The following is a 17,980-nucleotide window of genomic DNA, read 5'->3' on the forward strand; positions in this document are numbered from 1 at the left end:
GGTGGTGGCCAGGATTGCGAATGATTGTGATGATGGTCGTGGTGGCAGTGATCATGATGGCAATAATGGTGATAGTGCTTGTGACCGACAGTGGCAGCGTTCACGGTGGTGAGGATTGTGATCCATTGTGATAATGGTAGCGGTGATGGTGGTGAGGTTTGTGATAACAGTGGCAGTGACGCTGAGCATTGAGATAGATCGTGATAACGGTGGTGGCGATCGTGACTGCAGGGATGGCGGTAATGGTGTTGTGGTGAGGGTTTGATAGTTTGTGATGATAGTCGCAAAACCGATGACTGCTAAGAATGTCAAAATAATGACTGATGGTGGTGATGCTGAGTCCATTCCTAGCAGAATTATGAAACGGCACAATTTACTCTCCTCTGCTTATGCTTGCTGAACTATTGGGAATCTTGGAGACAGGGGTGTGCGATTTCATACTTACTCCAGTCTCAAAGGTGGGGTTGTCAAAGGAAGATTCCACTGTAATATGGCTGTAGGGGTGAGAGCCAGGGAGAGGAATACGAAGGGAGGTTTTCCCTTGCAGCCTAAGAAAAAGAAACCAAAGAAAAGACGTTTGAAGGAAACATGATGATATCAGAACTGCACAGAATTAAATTGCGCCTTACTGGAGAAAGAACAGGAAAGGAATTCAAAATAAAAAGGATCTGGAGTACAGGTGTATACAAGCCCTCCCACCCTTGGGTGAATGAGGTGGGGGTCAGAAGCTGGGTTGCAGGTGTATGCAAGCTCCTTCCATACCTGGAGCAATGAGGTGAGGGTCGGAAGCTGGGATCCAGGCATATGCAAGCAGCACCCACACCTAGACAAATGAGGTGGGGGTCGGAAGCTGGGATCCAGGCGTATGCAAGCAGCACCCACACCTAGACAAATGAGGTGGGGGTCGGAAGCTGGGATCCAGGCGTATGCAAGCAGCACCCACACCTAGACAAATGAGGTGGGGGTCGGAAGCTGGGATCCAGGCGTATGCAAGCAGCACCCACACCTAGACAAATGAGGTGGGGGTCGGAAGCTTGGTTGCAGGTAATTGCAAGCCCCTCCCACACCTGGAGCATGGAGATGGGATCAGAAGCTGGGGTACAGGTATAGGCAAACCCTCCCATACCTGGAGCATATGAGGAGGGGATCAAAAGCTGGAGTGCAGGTATATGCAAGCCCCTCCCACACCTGGAGGAATCAAATGGGGATCAGAAGCTTGCATATGGGTGTATGCAAGCCCCTTTAATACCTGGAACAATGAGGTGGGGATCAGAAGCTGGCGTACATGTGCATGCAAGCCCCTCCCACACCTGGAGGAATGAGGTGGGGATCAGAAGCTGGGGTGCAGGTGTATGCAAGCCCTTCTCACACCTGTACCAATGAAGTGGAGGTCAGAAGCTGGGGTGCAGGTGTATACAAGCCCCTCCCACACCTGCAGCAAAGGTAGGAGTCAGAAAATGCTTACTTTGCAAAGTAAAAGTAAACTCCGCCTATGACCACCGCAACAATGGCCACAGGGACAAAGATGGAGATCAAGAGATTTCTGCCTTCCGGATGGATCTGTGAGCTGACAGGTTTTGCTGCAGCTGCAGGACAGACAGAGAAGAAATGTAAGAGCAAATACAATGAGAACCATACCAAATGGCACACTGACTGTAAGACCCTATCTCCAGCATGCAGAGACACTGTATGTGGTAGAAAGACTTTCCTTTAAAGACTGGGCCTTCCCAATGCCATGGGCATAGAGCACATGAAGGTGCTGATGGCCACGCTCTTCTCTGTCATGATCTCCGTATGTCAGATTGGATTTTATCTAAGAGGGAAGCCCCATGGGCAGTCTCAGAGCCACTGACTAACAGATTTTAAAAGTATTGCTCATGCAAAAAAGAGCCCCATACGCATGTATGTGGGTCGCACACAAGCAACGCAAATTTTATGACGCCAGGAAGTAGGCCGCGTCCATTTTAGGAAGCCGAGACTTACACGCATAACCCTGAATTTTGCAAAGGCTGATCATGGCACGCATTGGCATGTTACCTGCATAACTTTACTACTGGTCCTGATGAGGAGCAAGGTTTGGGCTCAAGTGTGGGGCTTACAGGATGGGGAACCAGAGGGCTCCTGAACATGGGGGGGGGGGGGGGGGGGGAGAGAGAGAAGGAGGGTGAAAGAGAGAGAGAGACAATATGACCTCTCTATTTCTCCCACTGTATGAGGGGCACTTTCAACTCACGGCAGGGTGGGGTGGGATGGGGGGGCAGTGTTACATTGGTTTACTTGGGGACAAGGGTCTATAGACCCTTATAACACTGCCCCCCCCCCGTGAGTTGAACATACCTCTCATACAATAGGAGAAATAGAGAGTGTCAGATTGTCTCTCTCTCTCTCTCGCCCCCCCCCCCCCCCCAAAATATGGTCACTTGTTCAAGCATGTTATTAAAATATGCACTTAAAGGCTGCACACATATGCATGGCAGGGATATTTTAAATGATACGCGTGTCCTTGCACTCATGATATAAAATTAAGCGCATCTCTGCTCGCGTGCCAATACGCACGATTATGGGTGCACGCCCGCTCCTTTTAAAATGTACCCGTAAGGATCCATAAACCCTCTGCTGAGAAAGGAAAGGGGAAGTGGGATCTGAGAGAGAGACTCTTACCAGCCAGGCTGTGGTCACTGTAAAAATCATCAGAAGGTGCTGAGACAAGGGACAGGAGAAAAATATTGTAAGAACCAACACAGCAAGAAAAAAAGATTGCAAAAGAGGTTTAAAAAGTACGAGTCTATACATTCCCACTAACACAGGTACACATTATTCATTGAAAAGCGAGTCTTCTAATTATAAGCACAGGCGGGCCCCCGCAGAGCCCTTTACCTTTGCAGACAGGTGGTGAGCTGTTCCATTGGGAAGGGTGTCCAGGGATGCAAATGATGCTGGCATCCCCTACCAGCAGGTAGCCTGTAGCACAGGAGAACTGCAGGACATCCCCTGCCTGGTACAGCGGCCTTTCAGGGCTCTGCAGGGCCTTCTCTGGTACTCCAGGGTTGTGGCAGGCCTCGTAAATGTCAGCTGGAAATATTACAGGGTGAATGAAAGGACGAAAGTGTCAGCCCAAACAGCAGCCTGGAGCAAGCTCCGGAGAGTTCCTCATCACACCTCGTCACCCCCATGCTCATTTACAAGGGTGACCCTGGGGGAGCACGGAGGCACATCTGCTATTAAATAATTGGTGAGTGTCTGTGTGTGTGTGGGGGGGGGGGGGGGATTCTGGGAATGGGACAGGGGCAGGGCGGGTGACATTCCGCAGGGTGAAAGTGGAATAAAGAGGGGGGAAGAGCTCACACTTACGGACACATTTGGGGAGGCGGTCACTCCATTTCGGGGTCCCAGTCTGTCGGCCGTGACAGGTCAGGAGGCTGCTCCCTGTCAGCGTGTAGCCCTTGTCACAGAGGAAGCGCACCGTGGAGCCCACAGGGAACTTGGAACTGGTGAGAAGTCTGCGACTGTGAGCCACATCTCCGGGGTCTGAGCAGGAGGTCACTGCCGAGGGGGGGGGAAGAAGAAATTGTGAGGAAAGAGTGCATCTCCTGCATCCTCTCCTGATAACCCCAAGACCTCGCTGCGTCCCCCGAGAGACTGTCCTCCCCTTATTCCCCCCTTGGTCTTTCCTCCTCATTTTTATTGCTTTCCTCTGCACCTTTTTAAGTTCTGCTTATATCCTTTCTGAGGTGACCACGGCACTCAAGGTGTGGACTGATAGAGAGACTCGGGCAATATGATATAGGAGAAGCACTTTTCCCAAAGAATGAGCAGGAGAATATCTGTCTAATACTGGGAGAAAGAGCAGCGAGAGCAGCAGAACTCTGTGGGATCCTGCCAGCAGGCCAGAAACACGAACCACACCAGAAAGCTGAGGTTATCTTTGCTTTTATCCTTTCTGTACTTTGCAATGTTGTTTTGCTGTGCTATGTTTTTCCCACTGCTTTTAACTTTTTAACCACTTTATGTATTACTTGGCAACACATGCGCAGATTGTTAGGCCGAGAAACTTTCCTGAATCTCAGTCCCATTGATTATTCAGGTTACTGTCCAGCAGGGGGAGCCCCCTCTGGTGGGTCACAGAGTCTAAACAGCAGAGCTCTAACGTTACTGCAAACGCTGCCGGCCCACCCCGACGCCGTGTCTCATCCTTTGCGGCATGGACACCGGTGCTCCTGTGCGCGCACTCCTCTTACAGGCTGCGTGGTGGGAAGAGAGCCGCAGCGCCGTCTGATGACATCATCTGACTCTTCATTATAAATACCCCCCCCCCCCCAGCTATCCACTCTACTGATGCCTCAGCAACAGCTCCTGCAGTGCTTGCTGCTTCCTTGTCTCAGTACCTTGCCTTGTTATATCAATGCCTGCCTTGCACCACTTGTGATTTGATCCCCAGTGCCCTGTTTTATCTTGTCTTGTCCTGTCCAACTCTGCCTGACATCTGGTTCTGACCCTGGCTACGGACTCTGATTACTCTTTTGGACTGCTGCCTGCCCCAACCTTGATCTGGACCTCTGTCAGTCCTGATCTCTGCCAGTTATTTGACTTCCCCTGACCGCTCCATACAGGACTCTCGCCTAAGCCCTGCTGGCTCCTGGAGCCCAAGGGCTCAACCTGCGGGGAATGGGACTGGTATAGGTGAAGATCCAGTCCTGGTAAGAGCGAGTCCGCCTGCTGTCAGCATGGGCCTAGTAGGTTCGCCTGCTATGCTGTGTCAATCACACCACGGCTCAAGGGCTCACATCCTGTGTGGGGAAAGGAAGCAGCAGGGGGGGTATTGTACAGGCAACACAAGGGTCATTGGGGCCGATGCAATAAAAGTGCGTCGAAAGCGGGCGCTTAGTGTTGAGCGCCTGCTTTTCTAATGCGCGCCCAGGCACCTCTCTTGGTTGTGCGATGCAATATTTAAATGAGGGGGTCACGATGCCAATGAGGCACTAGGGTTGATTGCTCACCCCTAGCGCATCCTTGGTAGCGGGCGCCCAGGAGAAGTCGGCTGTCCGCAGGTTAGAAAAGCAGACACTCAATTTTACGAGCATCTGTTTCCCCTAACCGGTGCACAGCCATGGGTTAGGAAAATGGATGCTCGTTAACTGACCATCCATTTCCCTAATTTGACTACTGGCACTTTTTTTTAAAACTTTTAAAACTTTTGGTTCTCTGACTTGATGTCAGCATGATATTAAGTCGGAGGATGTACAGAAAAGCAGTATTTTCTGCTTTTCTGTACAACATTTTGGGCTGCTCGGAAATTAAAGTCTGCTCTGGGGAGGAGTTCATTTCTGAGTGTAAAAATGTCCGGGTCCGGCGCCCATTTTTTTTTTTTTGCATGTGGGTGAATAACTAATAGCCTCATGAACATGCATTTGTATGTGATGAGCGCTATTGGTTTTAATCCCCTTATAGAATTAGGGACTGTGGACGCCCAGCCAACTGCGGATTAAACAGTGCACTCGGCTGAGCGCGCTGTTTTGCATGGGCCGCACTGTGTGTAGGGAGACTGCAGCCAACAGGGGCATCAGGTGTATGGAGGTGTGGGGGGGGGGGGGGGGAGGTGTAAAGGGGGAAGGACTGCACAGACAAGTCTGGGACATGGGCTGGGTTAACATTCACAGGAGTGAGCTGAGGGGATCTGGGGATCTGCCAAGGGCTCAAAGGTGAGAAATAGTCTGCCCTCCGTAGGGAGCATAAATCTTTTCCTCATTTCTCTCTCCCCCCCACCTTTCTTTCTTTGATGAACCTGTCCCCTCCGTTTTAGGAAGGAAGGGAGATCTCTGGATGTGCGATTTTTTCAGCCTTCTATACCACTATCTGAAACAGCTGAAATGCTAATTTTGATCAATCATCTGCTCTGTTTTCTAAAATTAGCTGCACAGGCCAGGGCCCAACCTCTCCGCTCCCCCCCCCCCCCCCCCCCCCCCCAAGCAGAGAGCAAGAGGGATTCATTCTATCAATGTGCTGCTGATTACATTGGAATAAAAACACAGCCGCAAGAAGAGTTCAGGAGAGGGAGCAGCCAGGGCCGTCAGAAGAGGCGGGTGAGACAGGCACCCCCCTTGGTGGTCTTGCCAGCTTCCTACCGTACCTGACTGTAAGTCCCCTTCAGCTCAGGTGTGTCCCCCACCCCTGCACACACTGCCTGAGGCACTGCTTAGCCCGACAGTGGTGATCAGAGAGGAAGGAAGGTGACTCGGTTTCTGAAGGGACAGTTTTGGTTGGTTCTGGGTTTTGATTTTACACCCCAGCGCATTGTGGGATGTGTAGTCCTTGTTTCTTCCGTTTGAAATTAGCACCACATATACCAGAATGCACCAAGAGAAAGCCAGGATGGCCTTAAGATCTTTCTCCAGAAACCAGGCCACCTAGCAGATGAGAGAGGGGGAAGCAAATTTAAAAACAAAACAAAAAAACCCCCTTTTGATTATTTGATACCCAGGTCTGCAAACTGGAATCTGATACAATTAAATCCAGGAATTCATCATTCATCAGTAAGGTAAAGATAAGGAACCTGCAGACAGAGCAGGTCAGGCGGGCCGCAGTCTGAGCCCCATCCACTTTAATATCTACATCAAGGACCTCTCCAAAGAGATGAAATCCTGTTGAATGCAGACCATCCCTTACTCCTAAACCTGCCAGAGACCTACTGCAAATCATGGATTCTAAAGGAGAACCAGAAAAGCAACAATATATGATTTTCCAGAAAAAGTCAAAAGAATTCTCAAACAGAAATTCAAATTCAAGCTAAATAACAAGAGGTAAAGCACACGCAACCTCCACACTGCAGGACGTGCCTCTGCTGTTGACACTACAGGAAAAAGTTCGGAGATGCTTATTTCCAAAGCTCTTTCCAGTTCCTGGCCTTCTAATTGATAGGCGCTTAATGCGTTTTTGCATCCCAAACGCAGGAGTTCACACTTGTTAGCAGTGAAGCTCTTGACCATTCTGCTGTTCTTACAAAATCCCCTTACATTGTTTCTGGTGTGCTTACTCTGTTTTGCCATGCACCCCAGCATTAACTCCCAGGACTGAAACAGCAGCAGCCCTACCTATGAAAAGGCCGCAATGGAAATATTACATCGGACCCTAGAGCTGGAGTCTGTCTCCTACTGGGAGGAGGGAATAAGCCAAACTATCAATCCCTACACAGAAAGTACATCAGAGCTACCTAGGGATCTAGCTCAGGGGGGAGTCATTTGGCCAGCACTGATTTTGCATAATGCATTTTGGTATTCAATAGTCCCTGCTTCTTTATTCAATATTTAAACTTCTTTATTAAAAAAAATTGCAAAATACAATTGCAGAAATAAAGTGGACGGATCCCCCTGTCCCAAACATAATGATACATAATAGGAAGTCACTACCCTGACGGTTAAACAACAATTGATTACGGTATCACTTTGAAAACATATACAGAGCTGCTCACTGCTTCAACGGCAGGGGGGATGAAGAAAAGAGGATTTATATTCAGACAACAACTAACAAGGACTAAATTGCACAGGCTGGATAAACAAATAAGCGTGGGAGTAGCTTGCTTATTGCAGCGGTTACTACCCCTAACCAATTAGGCTTGATACTTCACTTTTATGCAGCTCCAGCACTGCTCTCTACATCAATAGCAGGGGTGGAAGGAAATTAGAACCAAAAAAGTTACCAATAAGGGCCCTGACCTCAGCAGTCAGAGTAACAGATAAGTATGAGAAAAATAACTGTGAAAGCTTGCTGGGCAGACTGGATGGGTCGTTTGGTCTTCTTCTGCCGTCATTTCTATGTTTCTCTGTATCTGCACACCTTTACAATGCCTCAGTCTGTAACAGTTGCACTATCCAAACTCTCATACAGGCCGATGCAATACCGAGGCGCTAAAAATGTGCATCTACATTGGACGCACTTTTTTTTTAATGCGCATGCAATCGCCTTTCCTGGGTACTCGATGCAATAGGCAAATGAGCCACAGGACGTGGCTGTGCGCAGGTTAGGAAAATGGGCGCTCATAAATGGAGCATCTCTTTTCTTAATCTGACCGCTTTAAAAACATTTATTTATTTGCTGCTTCTGAGGATCTCCCTGCTTAGTACTGCAACAATATTAAGTCAGAGGAAGCACAGAGAAGCAGTATTTTTTGCTTTTCTGTTCATGGCTTGGGGTACCTCAAAACTTTTGAGAGTAAAAACGTGAGCATCCAGCACGCGGAAACTTTTTTCATCGGGCATACTAGCTAAATAGCCTCATTAGCATGCATTTACACTTGATGAGAGCTATTAGCTACGTGCTGGTTTGTACGCACGTTTTGGATGCGCTAATCCCCTTATTGCATCAGGCGTAAGTCTAGCATGTCGAAAATGCGCGTCCAATTGCGCATTCAGCGCTGCACTGACCTTAGCGCCCGATATTGCATCAGCCTGAAAGTTAAGGAATTCAAGACTGGGTCACATTGCCTTCTGCAGCACATTTAAGGAATGTTTTCCACGCTTTCAATACAGAAATGGGTGTCCCACAGAAAACTCCTTCCACGAGAATTGCAGTCAACAAATGTGTGCTTTTCCTGCGACTTCCAATGAAGTGTCACACTTCTATCATTTGAAATCGATACCAGAATGCAACAGGACGGGGTTATCAGAAATCCATGGCTCAATATCTCCCTCCTTGAACTGGGTTACGCGGCAGCTCTGTCACATGTGCAGGACGCAGACAGACCCTCACCAAATACAGAATAAGTCTCGACAAATTGGAAAAAGAAATGTGCAGGCAAAAACTGAACTGGAAACCCCAAGAAGCTGGACTTGGCCTGCAGTGCAATACCAAGGAAACAGAACCAGAACTGCAATTCCTCCTGTGCTGTGCAAAACACAAACTGGCCGATACAGTACAGTGCGCTCCAACGGAGCGCTCTGTTAACCCTCGATTGGACGCGCGTCCAATCCCCCCGAACCTAATAGTGCCCACAACATGTAGGCACTAATTTCTTCAGGCACCGGGAAAGTGCACAGAAAAGCAGTAAAAACTGCTTTTCTGTGCACCCTCCGACTTAATATCACGGCGATATTAAGTCGGAGGTCCCGAAAGTTACCAAAGTAAAAAAAAAAAAAATTTGAAGTCGGCTCGCGGGTCGAAAACCGGACGCTCAATTTTGCCGGCGTCCGGTTTCCGAACCCGTGGCTGTCAGCCGGCTCGAGAACCGACGCTGGCAAAATTGAGCGTCGGCTGTCAAACCCGCTGACAGCCGCCGCTCTGGTCCAAAAGGAGGCGCTAGGGACGCGCTAGTGTCCCTAGCGCCTCCTTTTACCTGTCTTTACCGCCGGGCCTAATTTGCATACTGAATCGCACGCACAGGAGAGTGGCCTGTGTGCGTGCCAGGAGAGCGGGTGTTCGCCCGCTCTCCTGCGGACTTTACTGTATCGGCCCGAAAGAGATCAGAGCCGCACATTTCCCAGAGCTGACAGAAACTCCAAGACTTCCCACAGAAGAATGAGCAAGACCAACTCTTCTGATCCTGGGAGAAAGAGGAGATACACAAACTACAGCAGCAGAACCTGTGGGATCCTGCCACCAGGCCACAGCCACAAAGGGGATATCCACAAAAGGCTGTCAATAGTGCTTATAAAAGAGCAAAATTCAGTGCACGTTCGTCACTTTTACAATATAAACCCCAGAAGGAAGAATCCAGGTTGACGTGTGTTTTGCAACAATCAACAGCAGCAAGCGCAATAAAAGCAGCAATATACAGACACTGGCATATATTATCTATGTATGATATTTTTTCAGAACCACCTATATTTGCCATGTCACGGGGGAAAAACATTAGAGATCAGACAGTACATGCTCAGATAGACAGTTATGACAGAGAGGACCCTTTAGTGGGTCATCGAAAGTGTGGCCATTGCTCTTGGTGTTCACAGACCATTACGGGTGTCCTATGGGAAGTTCCACCTTCAGGTTATAAGATTTGGAGGAAGAGTAATACAGATTGTCAGTCTAATAATGTGGTGTACGCGATTATCTGTACATGTCCAAAATTATACATAGGACGGACCACCATACCCATCCGAGTGAGACTTGGGGAACACAAATCACGGTTTACCACGTTGAAACTCACGGCACCCATGGTTCAACATCTGGTGGATTTTGGCCACACAATCGCAGATTTGAAATGGACGATTATTGAGCAAATACAGCTCTCACCACCCCGTGGTGGGGATATACGATCATTGCTCAACACACGAGAAGCCTTCTGGATTTTCACTTTGCAAACTTCTGTACCTCACGGTATGAATGACGAGCTCAATTTCAATATTCTTTTATGAACGATCAAATGGAGTAATAGTGACAATTCACCGGATATGCCAGTTATCTCGTTACCCGATCGCTCAAAAGACTGAAATATCCGGACTTTTAAAGCCCGTGGGAAGGCTTCCTTTGTTTACAATTTTGACAGCTTGAAAAGCCTCATTTAAGATTCTTGGACCGCAGCATCAGCCCATAGAATGAGTTCTTTTGCAGGTGTGATACCGACATCATTGATTATGTCTTGACAGTTCAGAGTGCTTCTTTCAGGTCCGAGACTCTTACCATCAGTCCACAGAGCGAGTTCTCTTGCAGGTCCGATAGAGACGTCATTAACCACGTCGTAATGTTGAGATTTCTCATTGGTTGTTTTGAGCCCCAGTAGTAATATATATAAGGAGTCTGTTCCCCTGACAGGTTATTCTTCCGGGCGATCCAGAGAGGAAGATCGCTTTGGGGCACAACACATTGAACTCAGGAGAAACCGTTGAGAAGAGGGTTGCAGACTCCGTGAAGTTGGTTTCGGGAAACATCGAACCCCCTGAGGAAAGACATTTCTGTCTGAAACATGTTGGGATAACACAGAAGAAGATGGACATACCAACCAAAAACGGGGAAGTCTGTTTTTATACCCTTTATTAACATTCTCGTCGAGTAGCATTCAGTAAATAGTTTGCAGCATTGCATTTAAAAATTATATTGCCACGGAAGAATCCTGTAGGTGTTTTCAGGGATAACACAAGCATACATATATAAAAAAATCTTTTTAAAAAAAAACTATTATTAAAAATCAATTGAGGAGGAGGAGGAAGGTTGATGATTATATGTTCACCTTACAGAGGTGCAGGGCACCTACACTAGTATGAAACCTTTCTCTGACTCCATTAATATTTTTCATAAATTACATTAACATACAAAAAATTTTTCCATCTGACAGTGTAGGTATTTACTTTATTTAAAATCACTTGTAAAACACACATTATTTTTTGAAAAGTTTATTTAATTGTTCAGCGACAGAGCTTTCGCTCTTGATTGTTTTTTGATTAACAGCAGTTCGCTGTTTTGGTGTATTTTTGGATATTCATTGCACAGCCAATATAGGCCAGCGCCAGAACCCAGAAATTGGCTGTTATTTCTCCTCTGCACTTTGAAATTCTTCCCTTTGCCGACTGTTTTTGTTACTCTGGCGAAATATTGACAAAATTGTCAGGCCACGCAGGTTTCTTGAATCTGAAGAAGGGGTGATTGTGCCTTCTCTGTTTCTGATCAGTGTTCAGTTTCTGTATGCTCCCCTCTGCCTTCTGTCAGTGTGAAACAGGATGCCTGCATGGCCTCTGCTTTTCTCTTGAGACACCCGACCTTTCAACCCACAACTGAAATTTAGATTGTTGGTCCTCATTGATTAATATATTTGTCATTTAATTAAGCTTGGTCTTGTCAAATGCTGGCAAAAAGTCCCCTTTGTACAGCTTTCTAATGATACTGAAGAAGTGAAAGCTAGCCGCTCAGGGTCCTGTCAGAGGCAATGCACACAAAGCGAGTCAAACAATTTAAATAATCATAAAAATAAACCACGTCGAAAAGCAATACTTGACTTGCTTGTGTAACTGTATGCAGATCGATGTAAAGATGCAATGACGGAAAGCACTGATGATTCTTGAGTTTATGTGGCTGCCAGGATTGGTAATATTGGCTGCCTTTTGCCAGACCTCCCTCCCCAATCTGCTGCCCTGGGCCTGTGCACACTTTGCACAGTGGGTTTTGGCGGCCCTGAAATTATCTTCATTCCAAAATGCTCTTAACATAAAAAATATTCTTCAACTCAGAGTAGTTGAATGAACCCAGTTTTATAGCACAGAGCAGAAAGGGTGGGCATCACACAATCTGTACCCTGTGCTGTTGTGATATCGACGTCCGCAGCCGAGGAAAACATGTGCCTTCCATTGCAGTGCAGGTTATGTTGGCTTGTCCTCTTTTTTTTCAAATCCTCTGTGTCAGCTTAGGACCATGAAGTTTTAGCTGCAAAACTCTGCGCTCTAGCATATGGTGAAGCGTCACCAATCGTTCAGAAGTTTGGACTACTGCGTAAAAGTAGATCAATAAATCTCCAGTGACTCCAAAATGACATACAATTTGATGTGTGGACAATGAAAGAGGAAAGCACTATGTGAGAGCATTGTAAAGCCAAATTCCACGCGAAATACCTCTAAGCAAATAACCTTAGGCCTCAGACAAGGTGCAACAAAGAGCCGAGATATTTTACTTTTGGGAAGGGGGTCCAGCATGTATTTCTGCATTTGTATTTATTTATTTATTTACAATTATTTATTAATTGCCTAACTGATAAAAAAAATCTTTCTAGACGATGTGCAACATATTATAAACAATATTTACAGTGATAGTCAGGAAACTTCAAGTCCTATCACATCACAGATGGAAGGTGCACCAGTGTGCTCAAAAGGACATTACTGCTGCCACATGTCTGGCTCATGTTTTGCACAGTGTGTCAGGAAGCTGCAGGGCCTCAAACCAGTGACCCTGGAAGAAAAAGTCTTGGAACTTTTACAAGAGCCAAAAGAGGCCAGAAGGAGACCACCCAAGACGTTCCCAATTGGTGGAGCAGGGCAAATGCTCCAGTAGGTACCAGGATTTAAGGACCGTTCTGGAAACCAATCCTCACTGGTAGTTTCAGTCTGTTTCTGCTGGGTTCTTGCCTTTCCAGATTGCTGCCTTGTTCCGGCATGCTTCCTGCTTCCCGGCTCTGTAACCTGAATGCAGACTGGATTTATGCTGCCTTCTTCTTTCCCTCTATAGAGCTCTGGAGATTCCTTTGCGTGCTCTGATCAGGTAACCCTTTTCCTTTCCTTTCTGGCCCAATGCCACAAGGCCTGCCGTGGGAAAGCTTGATATCGATGCAGAAAATCTCTTTCTAGCGGTACAAGCAGAATAGTGCGGTTGAAAGAGTTTTGTGACTTTGCTGACGTGGAGAAGTGTAATTTATCGCAGCGTGTTGTGAGTAGACAGCTTTCTCTGCTTCCATCTCTTGAGTGGTTGTTGAATGCTCAAAACCTCAAACAAGTTATTTTCAGATTTTAAGTCAGGATGAGTACCCCAAAATACTGTGGAAATACTTCAGCAAGGAGGGAACTGGCTGAGCTCTGCTTTCTCTTTCTCAGCCATGCCCTGAAATAATTTAAAAACTGTATTGAAGCTTTAGAAGCCAAACCATTTAGCGCTATCTCATTGTATGAGCTAATGGCTGAAATCTCTGGGAAACCTGAGGGAAGTATCTGAAACTTTTCAGCAAAACCCAGATAACCTTCAAGAACATGAAGATAACCAGCTCCTACATATTCTCAATACCATGCAGCAATGTTCGTACAGAACCTGTTTTTCAAAGATGACCACAGCTTGGAAAAATGAAAGGAACAGACTGGAAACGGATACTGTGAAAGCAGAGCTCCAAATGTGCATTCATTTTTTTTTTTCCAAAGAATGCAAAGATGTACTTTCACTTCCTGGGGAACAAAAAAAGGTCTGAAAAGTGCTAGGAAAGCACAGACATAACAATACTTGTCACTCCTAGAATTAAGAGTAGCATTTTTGGTAGTCTTTATAGATGTCATTATTATAAATTAGCACTAAATTTAGTTTAAAAAATCATTATGTATTAAATACGATTGCCTTCTATACTTGAGATATTTCAGTGGCTACCTCAGGTGGGGAGTGGAGGTGGATAGGGCATGTATTGAGATGAATAGGTTGCCACTCAGCCCTTTCCTTAGCAGATTGTTGAATCTCCATCTGCGCTAATCAAGGCCCTGTTAACTCTTCCGTGACCAATCACAATGAGGCAACTCCAGCATATGCAGTTTTTCCCCCTCCCTTTAGCCTCCTGCAACGCTATGAGGATAATAATCCCACACTTACCTCTCTCACATGTAGGCAGATCACCACTCCAGGTCAGATCCCATTGGCACATCAGAAGCTCCGCCCCAGTGATGTCATATCCTGGGTAGCATTGATAGGTCACCACCGTGCCATGTGTAAGCTCAGATTGGGAGGAGGTTTTCCAGCCATTGGGAATCTCTGGCAGCTCTGGACAAGTGTCATTCCGTGGGACCTCTGAGGAAGAATTAAGGGGCGGGGGTGTATGTAGAGCACAGAATCACTCCAGCTCCCACAGTACATCCACTGTTTATTTTGGATGATCCTACAGCTCACTCTGACTGGACATTATTCCAGTATCTTGAGAATTTGATTCAACAGAAGTAACTGACTCAGCCATCCTCATTACCTGGCACCATGCAACATTTATAGAACTATACAGGTACAAATAGTCACTGCTGTGCTATCCGCACCCCAAAGAATCTATGCATGGCTCTTAAATATCAGAACTCAGAGTACAGCTTCGAGGATTCCTCACCTGCTCAAGGAGAGTCTGATTTTTCACCCTCCACAGGCATAACTGAAAGAGGTACCAGGGAGAATCTGGACCTCATACTCCAGGGCCATAATCGAGAGAGGTGCTAGGGAAAGTCCAGGCCTCAGAAACTGATTTCAGATTTTAATAAATTCAAGTAATTACTACAAGTATCTTAACCTCAAGTTAAATATTGAGACAGAGAATGTTTTCGGTGTAAGACTACAAAGGATTACATATAGAAGCTGGGAAAATACCATGAGCATTTGTCTGATTTGCCTGAAGATTTTGTAAATGGTGAGACTGTGGAATGGGGTGTTTGTGTCTAGGTTTCAGTGCAATGCTACGGCTAGCACTGCCCAGAGCGGGTTCAGTTCCTGCACCAGCCAGCATTGAGAATTTAATGGCGGCAGCATTCATGGTCTCGAGGTGGGGGGGAGTCCCAGGCGTTGTGCAATGGATTTAGGGCCCCTGACTGCAGGTTCTGAGGGGGAGCTCTGGTGCATGGCCCTGGCCCAGGGCTGTCACTGACTAAAGAAAGTTAGAAGGGGATATACATTTTTTGGGGGGAGGGGTGGGGAAGTCTCAGGCTAATTGTGAATGAAGCTCCTGGCACCAGATCCCAGCCCTGGTTCTGATAGAGCTGGAACAGAAGGAAACTGCCAAGGGAAAGTGTGTGTGTGTGTGTGCGCGTGTGTGTTCATGGAAAGACGACTGGGGAAATTCTCACCAAAGAAGTGGACAACGAATCCTTGACGATAGCCGAAGACGCTGCTGCCAGGGTCTGTCTGGAACTGGATGGTCACGTCAGCGGTGGAGGTGTAGAGTTTAAAACGCCGCTGGGTCCCCATGTACTGTCCTAGGATCCTTGCACTCAAGTCGTCACCATCATAGAAGGTGAGGATGTCATTGCGCCCCATCGTCAGGCTCCTGGGGGAGGGGAGAATGGCCATACTTTACAAACTGTGAAAGGCTAAAGGAGCAGTGAGCACAGAATGGTGACATTAAAAGGGTTCTTTGTAAGCCGCTCGGTGGCAGAGCTGTGCGCTGCCATGCAGAAAGCACCTATGTGATCCCTGCCTCGGGTCTTTGGCTGGAGGGGATGGGGGGAGAAAGGAGATCTTGTCATTAATCAAGGGTGACATCTAGTGGCCGGATTGCACAGTTCCTGAAGGAAGCATTGGTGCATGACTGCTTGCCCAGGAACATGGCTTCAGTGTCCAGGCAAGGCAGAGAGGGGCTGGAAGTAGAATATAAACAAGAATATAAATAAGTACAACTTTATCACCCTCCCTCTCGCTGCCCTTCTCCATCACCCACCGCCGTCAGCGAAGTTTCCGCAGAGTCTGCCCCGACGTCGCCCCGACTCCTCCTCTTCCGGAGCCGATGCCACCCTGACTCCGCCCCGATTTTTTTTTTGCATGCGAAAAGTCCCTTTTCGCGTGCGATATCAATAGAAAATGACCCCCTAAGTTAACTGGCTAACACTGATATTCAGAGTTAGCTGAAGCCAAAGGCCAGCCCTAAAGTTAACCAGCTATCTTTAATAGTGCAGCTACACCACTGAATATGCCTCCAAAGTTAGCCGGAAAGCCTATCCAGCCAACTTTGCTGTCCAGACTGTATGTGAATATAGACCTGACTATGTACATGTGAAAAGAAGATCAGCAAGAAAGGATAATGAAGCTCTCTATTGTACTTATACTAAAAAAAAATGTATATTTAGCATTCATACAAACTTTCTTATATACACTCTAACACCAGCACACCTGCCCATTCACTCTCATACTCTCACACACACACACACACACACATTCTCAATCTTCTCATTCACTCCCCAGTCTCTCATGCACACGTAGACTCACTCAGTTCTCCTCCTCTCGCACACACACACCCTCACACACACTCACACACTCATCTCACTAACTGCAAACCTTTCACCGCCAATACTTTGAGAAGTAACAGAAACCTCTCAGGACTCGAAAAGCAGCAGCCTTATCTATGACATGGCAGCAATGCAAATATTATACCATGCCCTAGAACACCACCTACTGGGATTAACAGAATAAAGCCCTACAGAAAAAACTATATGCCAGCAGAAATACTGCATCTCAGTTACACATGCAGAACACAGAAAGACCCTTACCTAATACAGAATAAGGGACTACAAATTAGAAACAGAAACATGGAAAGCCTGAGAAACCAGACTCTGAACAGTGGAATACTGAAGAAAGAACAAAATACAAATATGATAAAATTTGCCAAAATTCAAAATAAGTTTGGTTATTTTTACCTTTGTTATCTGATCTTATTTTTCTAATCTGTTGATCCCAGGCTTTTTTTTCCATGTTCCCTTTCTCAGTCTTTTCCTAATTCCTTTTACAGGGTCTCTTTTGTTTTTCTTTCTGTTTCTTCTCTTTTTACTTGTCTTCTTCCCTTTCTCCCTCAAACACACTCAGGCTCTCATTCTCAGATGCTGTCTCTCTCTCCCTCACACACACACACACACATCACATGCTCTTTACCTCTCTCACACACACATACACACACAGGCTCTCACTCTTACATGCTGCCTTCTCTTAAACACACATTCAGGCTCCCACTCATATTATCTCACACACAGGCTCCTACTCTCACATGCTGTTTCACACACAAATGGCCCATTTTCACATGCTTTCTCTCTCATCCATACACAGTGGCTCTATCTCTCACATGCAGTCTCACACACACATGCTCTCATGTACATGGCTGTCTCTCACACACACACACACAGACACAGAGGCTGTCATATTATATCTCTCTCTCTCACACACATACACACATACACACACAAAGGCTCTTACTCTCACATGCTGTCTTTCATACACACAGTCTCAAGACTCTCTCTCTCACACACACACACACACACACACACACACACACGCACACTCTCTCAACAGGACCTCAGCTTCTCTCTCAACTCTGGGCCTCCTCTTCGCAGGTTGCCATGGGATGGGCTCCATGGCGGCCCTGCTACTGGGAATCTGCTTTTGGCTGCAGCAAGACGGGATCTGCAGCAGCCCTGCTACAAACACTGCTCCTCTTCCCTACGCGGGTTGACGGTCCTCCTTCTTCCTGCCCGCACGGCTCTGGCAATTTTTTTCTTCCAGGGCTGCATTGGCAGGAAGGAAGAGGAGCACCCGGAGTTTTGGAGATCTCTTCTTTGCTTTGGGTTATGGTGGGACGTGCCCCGCC

General features: G+C 46.9%; 1 protein-coding gene across 1 annotated transcript in view; it reads right to left on the bottom strand.

Annotated features, from left to right (window-relative positions):
* SEZ6 (seizure related 6 homolog) overlaps positions 1 to 17,980 on the bottom strand; it is a 142,650-nt gene that overhangs the window by 1,665 nt on the left and 123,005 nt on the right. The window contains exons 10-16 of the mRNA XM_029613524.1: positions 15,477 to 15,673; positions 14,254 to 14,448; positions 3,352 to 3,543; positions 2,878 to 3,072; positions 2,662 to 2,700; positions 1,466 to 1,586; positions 446 to 548 (exon numbers count right to left, since the gene is read on the bottom strand). Of these exons, the coding sequence (XP_029469384.1) occupies positions 446 to 548; positions 1,466 to 1,586; positions 2,662 to 2,700; positions 2,878 to 3,072; positions 3,352 to 3,543; positions 14,254 to 14,448; positions 15,477 to 15,673 (1,042 nt within the window). The remainder of the gene's footprint in view (positions 1 to 445; positions 549 to 1,465; positions 1,587 to 2,661; positions 2,701 to 2,877; positions 3,073 to 3,351; positions 3,544 to 14,253; positions 14,449 to 15,476; positions 15,674 to 17,980) is intronic.

The sequence above is a fragment of the Rhinatrema bivittatum genome, chromosome 8, assembly GCF_901001135.1.
Source record: "Rhinatrema bivittatum chromosome 8, aRhiBiv1.1, whole genome shotgun sequence".
Classification (NCBI taxonomy): domain Eukaryota; kingdom Metazoa; phylum Chordata; class Amphibia; order Gymnophiona; family Rhinatrematidae; genus Rhinatrema; species Rhinatrema bivittatum.